Here is an 8,595-nt window from a genome sequence, read left to right as displayed (position 1 = left end):
CAGGGGATCAAATAATGATTTCTCCCACTGGATGTAAGGTGTGGTAATTGTGTTTTTTGTCTGTTCTTTTCTGTTCTGTTTGTGTTTTTGTTGTTCCTTTAGTGACTCAGTGTGTTAATAGCAGGTGTCATCACTACTGGTCAATGAACCTGTTTTATTTATTTAACAGCAACACTGTGTGCTGCAGGGTTAATTTTGCTGTCTGTAGACAATATGTATGAATACAAAACACCCGTAATTCTTTCTGGTTCCAAATTAAACAGTATGCATACAGTTTGTAAATCTGTCAATAGGGTGACTGTAAAAAATCATGGATCACAGTTACAGTACCATAAAAACAAAATGTTTTCACCATACTTGTAACTGCAGCAGGTCGTGTCTGCATACAATAAACGAAAAACAACAGTCAATGGATCCTGCTCATGAGTACACACTGCATGATTTTAGCCCTGATTTTCACCTGCCAGGTTTGAGGAAATCGGAGGAAAATCGGTTCTCAATCATGTGACAATCACGATCTGCGAGGGTCATGTGTTAAAAATTGCTCAATGTGTTGACATGGCTTATTGAGGACATACATTTTTATAGTGTAGGTACTGTATATATAATCTAATGTGATAAATTACCTCCAGGAAACAGAACAACATCAAAATCAATCAGAGGCAATATTCAGAACTTTACTATTCATTTTCATATTTTTATACACTTACAGTGAACACACACTTGACTACATGTTATGTGGTTGTTAGCAAAAACCTAGTCTGCCAAAAATAGCAAGCCAACAACATTAAGGCAAATCCAACTTTTGTAATGATGGCATTTCCAGTCCCTGTTCTGACCATCTCTGTCAGTAAATTGTATCTTGTTTACCAATGATTTCTGAACAAACATTGCATCCACCCACTGAGAGGGTCTGTATAAAGGCCTGATACAGCCTGTGCCTCATTGCTTTTGACTGAGCTCAGCTGATCTGGATCAAGGGGACGACTCATCATGAAAGTTTTCTTTCTGTGCTTCTGTGTGTGTTTGGCTCTGCCTCTTAGCTATGCGGCTCCAGCGTGAGTATCTGATACAATATTGCATTGCTTTATGAGCATTCTCAAAACCAGGGGCCCAATTATAGCACAGTTTAGATATAGTACACTATAGTGAATATAATGAAGTGGGATTGTAGCAGTTTGTTGTGATGAAAGGCTATAACATTTTTTGTTGGTTAGACTTACATGTAATGTGAAACTGTACCCTAGTTATGCTTTGGAAACTGTTTTGTCCTTAAATGAGTGTGTTCATTGCTCTTACATCCATCACTTCTATTTAGTTTTCTGCCGACACACTATAATGAAAAATTGCATAGTAAACCAATGCTTGCATAAATCTTTATTTGCTTTTCAGTGTAAATTAGGTCCAGGCTTGTTTGTTATGTTGCAGAATACAGAGCAGGATCGATAAAACTGACACAAAGTCCACTTTAGTATTAATGATTATAATGCTGTAAAGATCCTGTTGTTTCACCAGAAAGCATGTCTATACTTCTGGGATTCAGATTTGTTTTGTGCAAATAATTTCTATTTACATTTTTGCATTAACCCATTTTCCTACCTTTATTTTCTTGTTCTGTATCTCAGCCACCATGATGGAATAATGGCAGGTAGGCATTATCATTTCACAGTTTAAAAAAAAAATGTATACGTTTTCTAATATCATATTTATTATTTTGGATATGCATCTGAAATTTCTACATGTAAACGGTGTGGTGTTTGACTATAATCTGAATCTGCGACATCAATAGAGATGTTGTGAGTGTGTTTAATATTTAATCATATCATAACAGATGAACCTGAGGATCATTTACATCCTAAAGGAGAGGACCACCAACTAGACCGCTGTAAAGGCATTGAGTTTGACGCCATCACCCCAGATGAAAAAGGAAACACTTTCTTTTTTAAAGGTCTACAAACTCTCCTCTTATTACTAAACCTCAGATTATTCATATGCATTACCACCACATCAGGTGAAGATTGATTTTTTTGGCTTTCTTCATTCAGGTGACCATCTCTGGAAAGGTTTCACTGGGCCCGCTGAGCTATCAGGTGGCACATTCAAGGAACTGGATGAACATAGTCACCTGGATCACGTTGATGCAGCTTTCCGGATGCACCATGGGGATGATCCCAATACTCATGACCACATCTTTTTCTTCCTGGTGATTTTCATTACTGTGTTTTCTTACAATATTTAAAAATAAACAGAAAAACAAACATAACAAGTAATCACATGCAATTGAATACTGGTGAAAATTTTGACTTTCTATTAAGGATGACAAAGTATTTAGTTATAAAAACTACACCCTTGAGAACGGCTACCCTGTAGACATCCAACAGGAATTTCCTGGTATCCCCAACCATTTAGACGCTGCTGTTGAGTGTCCCAAAGGAGAATGCGTCACAGATTCAGTGTTGTTCTTCAAAGGTCAGCGATATAGGCTCTGCATGTCAACAACAACTATTTTCATACAGTAAAGTACATGCATTTGGGTTCTTTTTTGCAATAAATGTAGCACATTTTAAACATGCAACAACATACTGTCTTTTATCTATGTTGATACAGATACACATAAATCAGCACAAAAATTCAGTTAAAACCAGTGGTGGACAGTAACAAAGTAAATTTACCTGAGTACTGTACTTAAGTACACTTTTTGAGTATCTGTACTTTACTTTGATAGAACACAACCCACTCAAGATTTTTAAAGCTTTATCGTGTCTTAAAAACGGCGGTTGCTAACAAGTTGCTAAAAGCGACTACATCCTTTGCCGGGGACATAAAACATCATCACACATAGAAATCTGACAAATAATGCAACACAGACACCGATCTCTAAAAACGTGGATAGATATTCATTCACTAAGTAATTACTTACCAGGGAACACATTTTTAATTAAAGGGGTCATATGACAGCGCTAAAACTAATATTATAATTTGTTTTAGATGGAATGCAATGTGTATACATGATTTAAGGTTAAAAAAATGCTGTATTTTCCACATACCGTACATGTTTGTATCTCCTCTTTGCCCCGCCTCTCTGAAACGCACTGATTTTTTACAAAGCTCATCGCTCTGAAAAGCGAGGTGTGCTATGATTGGCCAGTTAACCAGTGCTTAGTGATTGGTCGAATACTGCAAGCGTTTCACGGAAATGTAACGCCTCTTACCATATTCGGAACATCATGTTCCCACGCAATTGTACTGACAGGTGATAAAATGTCATCGGTACTTCCTTATATCAATTCGAGCTCGAATCTGATACGGAAAATGAAGATGATCAAGCCGATACATCAACTTTGCCAGTGCAACTTGAGCAGGATGTAAAGGATTGGTAAGGTTTTATTAAAAAAATATGATGTTAAATAGTTAAAAACTATAGCTAACTGTTTTACCTTTTATATACGACGTTATAAAACACTATAAACAAACAACCATATCGTCGCTGTCGGGCGGAAACCTCCTATGTCCAAATTTGGTCAATTTCATATTTTTTCACAAATCGATGCTATTGGTCAGTCCCCATGTGGGTCTGATATTTTTACAAATTATTAACTAATCTAAAGTGTTGAAAATAGCTTGAGAGCAAATCTCTTAACTCCATTAGACACTTCAACTGTCTGAGAAGTCTCGTAACTCCACCTCTTCTTCACGCCGCGGGAGCCTCTCGGCATTACGTCTCCTGATTGAAAGTTTTTTGGACAATAACGAGTGAAAATAGTTAGGTTAGATACATTTGAGTAGGCCTGTTTTGTTAAAAATCGATAGCTGTAATGCTTCGGTGCAGAAGGAAGCCCCGAAGGTAAATTTGTGAGCAGATTCGGCTAATTTCCGCCTATTAGACAGCCTAGTCAGCTCATCGTTTTTTGTATTACATCACTTATAGTTCTTAAACCTTTAAAATAGAGTTTAGGAAGATGTATGTACCCACAGTCGTTAGCTTTGGTTAACTATTGAAGCATTTCTCTTGTCAAGAGGCTCAATGCGACCGCCGACTTTATTTGCGTGAAGATTAATTTCCGCCTATATTAGACAGCCTGTTTAACGTTTTATTTTGGTATAGCATCACACATAGCTCTAACGTTTAAAATAGAGTTTAGGAAGATGTATGTAACCACAATCATTAGCTTTCATTAGCTCTTAACCTCTTAACCTTGGTATAGCATCACACATAGCTCTAACGTTTAAAATAGAGTTTAGGAAGATGTATGTAACCACAATCATTAGCTTTCATTAGCTCTTAACGCCTCGTCTCTTGTCAAAAGGCTCAACGCGACCGCAGANCATAGCTCTAACGTTTAAAATAGAGTTTAGGAAGATGTATGTAACCACAATCATTAGCTTTCATTAGCTCTTAGCCTCGTTTCTTGTCAAAAGGCTCAACGCGACCGCAGATTTTGATGAACACTGCTGGCAGCAGCGACGTCTGTGTCCGTACCATTCTTATCAATGACAGCGTAATCTCGTATCTCCCTGCTCCCAAGTCATAAACCTTGTATCTCCGAATAAACATGGTTTTGGGGAAATGTTGTGTTAATGTTGGTACACAACAGTATATGATAGCAATATAAGGTATAATACCAACTTTAACGATACAATGTTTAATAACTAAAAAAAATGCAGTTTTTTTTATTTCCTTAAAAATAATGTTTTGGAGATGCGAGGATTCCGCCCGACAGCGACAATATACATCATACAGAGTTTGTGTGAGATAGAAACAAGCTTGCATTACAGCAGGGAATGGTATAAATAACGTGAGCAAAAGCTTTGGCCCTTCTTGATCAACCAGTGTTACGCCACGTCTCGTCGCGACTCAACAAAGACAATAAACCCAAAATAAATACTAAATATGAAAAGACATTATAAACACGACATTTGTTGCCTCTAGTGGAAACATTATTACTGATTATTAGGACTTATGTTGTCTTTTTTCACGTTGCGCATTTGCAGATCACAAACACACGACAAACTCAACTCGCGTTAGTCCGTAACAAAGTCTTTTACAATACAGATATACTTACAGGTTGCGAATCTGAAGCACCAGCGAAGTTTTAATGGTTGGAATGGCCCCACTTTTTAACCAAAGCGTGCACTGCCGGCATTGATCTCTCCCAGATTCATGAAGCAATCATCTGTGAAATGCGCTGCACAAACTTGAACATTCGGATTGTACTTTTCTGGAACAGTGTTGCAAATAAAATGTAACCATTCGTTTTTAGTTGTCTCATCTTTTGGCAGGGCAAACAAAGAGTCTTTCTTTTCACAACGAAACTCACAGCGTCTCCGCGACATGGCTGTGGCAGTGACGATACAATGAGATTTACAAGTACGCCCACCTCACTTGCATTTAGATTTGGGTGGTCTTAAGTCAAATCATGTTATGAAGTGACGTACATTCATCAGGGTGTGGTTACACGAGGCGTTTCAGGCAGGTCTGGGTTCGCATTCGCTTTTAGATAGAATGCATCTTTTGTTCCGACACTTTAATTTGAGCAAGTTTACAGGTCTAAATACATGCATGGGCAACTTTTAACACACCAAAGACACAGAAAAACACGTATTTCCGATATATGACCCCTTTAAGTTTGAAAAAGTTGTCAGAGGCTTGGTGTTTGTGATGTTGATATTGAACAATCGTAATGTAGTCTGTTTATAGTATCATGTTAGCTTTTTGCTTCTGGCGATTGAATTAAGGCTTTCGAAATAGCAAATATTGTGTTAATCTTTAAAGATGATCGTAACAACGTTCAAAGTAAGGGAGGAAGGAGGCGGGAACCGGCGAACATTAAATAAACTTTTAATAAAATAAACAAACAAAGCATAAACCAAAGTAAAGGGCCGGCAGCCACCTCACGGTCGACTGCCGGCTACACAAACATAACTAAAACACATACAATGTCAAGGCCTGGTCCTCTCTCGTCGTACCTTCCTGTCGCTCCACCTCTTTTGCTTCAGGAGCTCCTCCGTGAGAGATGCGAGACGGGTGTAACGCACAGCTGACACTCATTATCACTCACGACACCGGCCTCGCGTTGTTCCCTCACGGCTCTCGTCCCGCCTCCCTCGTCACAATGATCATGCTAGACAAAACATAGACAAAACATCACAAATCTTTTTTTGCGATCTTCCAAGTCTATGGGAAAAATCCATAGGCTTTCGGTCGAGGGAACCAGTGCGCTGCTAACTTCCGGATTGGCCTACAAAAATATGTCATCTCTGCGATACTCTATTCCTCCAACTCTTTCCGAGCTTTGTGATTGGCCCAAGTAGACATCAGACTACTTTTGTCAGAGCACTTTAACCTCATACACAACCTCACACAACTGTTTTTTACGGTACATAGCATCAGTATGGAACTTACATCAAGTTACCAGTATTTTAACAATTGTTCACAAAAAAACTTTTCAGGAAATGAAGTTTATCACTTTGACATCAAGACAAAATTGACTAAGAAAAAAGTCTGGAGCCACTTGCCAAACTGCACATCTACCTTTCGCTGGCTAGAGCATTATTACTGTTTCCATGGTCACAACTTCACCAGATTCCATCCTATTTCTGGGGAAGTGACAGGAGTGTATCCCAAAGATGCTCGGAACTACTTCATGAGATGTGGTGAAGGATTCGGTGAGTTTATATGTTTACTTAAAAGGAATTAGTACATTTTATTATTCATTCATTTTTCACCTAATGTCTAGCTGAATTGGTTCCGTAGGTCATGGAGCTGGTACAAGAAAGCTGCAATGCAGTGACATCAAACTGAATGCAATCACCACAGATAGTAAAGGCAGAGCATATGCATTTCAGGGTAATTCAACATTATGACAGTACATGACGCAAGCACATCAAGTGTGAAATTATATCTGTTAATGTTCATGTTAGGGCCCAAGCATCACAGGTGCATGTATGCCCTTATCATATCTGTTAGCTTTAGACAATCCTTGGAACAAAGCCCCTACAAACCCCTATTACAGGACTTTTTTTTCTTTTTCTTCCTATTATTATGTTCGGGGCCATTAGGAATGTTTTACATTTGGCAGATTTGGGGTGTCTATCTCAAACCTTATGTGATCATTACTTTAAGGTTTCACTCATTTTATACTTTTGAACATTAAGCCCGTAAACAAGAGTCCATGCTGCTTGATTTGTTTCACTGTTTTGGCTTAATGGACAAACCCAAGAGCTGCTTTAAATATGCTAATTTAAACCTGCACTTGTTTGTTCATATTTCATCCAACTATGAGGTGTTAAAACATTTTGCAAAATCTCCTATAGGTGCGGCCTGTAATTCCTGTTTACAGCTATTTTCTAAATATTTCATATACTTTACTCATACAACTGAAAGAACGAAAATGTACTGTTAACTATTTTACTGTGTACTGCTTTTATTCATTCAATAAAAAAATAAAAATATAATAAAAAAACGTTACTCCTACAGGTTCAGTCTACATGCGTTTGGATACACACCGTGAAGGCAATCATCCTTTCCTTATTTCCAGGCAATGGAAGGAAATCTCTGGTGCAGTGGATGCAGTTTTTTCCTATGGTGATAATATGTATATCATTCAGGTAAAATAAGCTAACAAAGTTAAATAAAAAAAATCACACCATTTGTGTTTAGAATGTGGTTACATCAAACTGAGTACAGAAACTGTTCCAAAAATGTTAAAATGCAACAAATAATTGTTTTTATAAAAACTCTTTTTTTTCCAGGGTGGTCAAGTTTATATCTACAAGTCAGAAGCACATTACACTCTCATAGAGGGTTACCCTAAACCTCTGAAGGAAGAGCTAGGCATCGATGGTCCTGTGGATGCAGCATTTTTGTGTGCAAATCAGCACATTATACACATTATACAAGGTAGGTAACAATATGTTATTGTCATTAATCAAGCATTTATAGACAGTATACAATGTGTAGCATATATAAAATGGATGCCCATAATGGGGTCCATTATCAAGGACTAAAGGGACATATAGACATTACTCAATGAATTAACAGATGGTCTTTTTGAACAAAAAACACAGGGGAAGACCTTGCATATGCTGACATTTTGCTTTTGACGACTGTGTTTGGCTTTGTTTTAATGTCCTGAGTTCATCAGATCAGTCTCTTCTTGCAAAAGATGTAGAACGCCAACCAGATGAGCTGCTTTATGATACTGTTTTCCAGTGGAAAGTGACCATTTTTTAAAATATAGAAAAACATGAAGTAAATTGCAATTGTTGGTATAGTCCAGTATGTTAATCTTTCTTTGACTCATTTGGCAAACTTCACATATCATAAGTCATTTTCATCCTCAGGTCAAAAGATGTATGACATCGATCTAATGGCAAGCCCCAGGGCCATTAAAAAGGAGATGCCGATTCCTTTCCCTAAAATTGATGCTGGCCTCTGTGATGCTGATGGGGTGAAGGTGTTCATTGGTCCAGAATACTATGACTATGGAAGCCCAATGCTACTAGCTCTAGGCAAGGCCAGCCCTCAACCTCATAAAATTTCTCCAGAAAAATTTGGCTGTGAGCAATAAAGGCTTTTTCACAAGTTGAATAATT

The 8,595-nt window shown here is 37.8% G+C and overlaps 1 protein-coding gene across 1 annotated transcript; it reads left to right on the top strand.

Annotated features, from left to right (window-relative positions):
- Positions 1-955: 955 nt before the first annotated feature.
- On the top strand, positions 956-8,591 carry hpxb (hemopexin b). Its single transcript, XM_057347823.1, has 10 exons — positions 956-1,058; positions 1,626-1,648; positions 1,832-1,948; positions 2,046-2,203; positions 2,316-2,469; positions 6,451-6,666; positions 6,755-6,847; positions 7,478-7,608; positions 7,753-7,900; positions 8,344-8,591. Exons 1-10 carry the CDS (start codon positions 994-996, stop codon positions 8,568-8,570), a joined length of 1,332 nt encoding a protein of 443 aa, XP_057203806.1. The 5' UTR covers positions 956-993; the 3' UTR covers positions 8,571-8,591.
- Positions 8,592-8,595: the final 4 nt, after the last annotated feature.

This window comes from Triplophysa rosa, linkage group LG12, assembly GCF_024868665.1.
Source record: "Triplophysa rosa linkage group LG12, Trosa_1v2, whole genome shotgun sequence".
In the NCBI taxonomy this organism is placed as follows: domain Eukaryota; kingdom Metazoa; phylum Chordata; class Actinopteri; order Cypriniformes; family Nemacheilidae; genus Triplophysa; species Triplophysa rosa.
The sequence above is the reverse complement of the archived record's forward strand: the minus strand, read 5'-3'. Positions and strand labels throughout refer to the sequence as shown.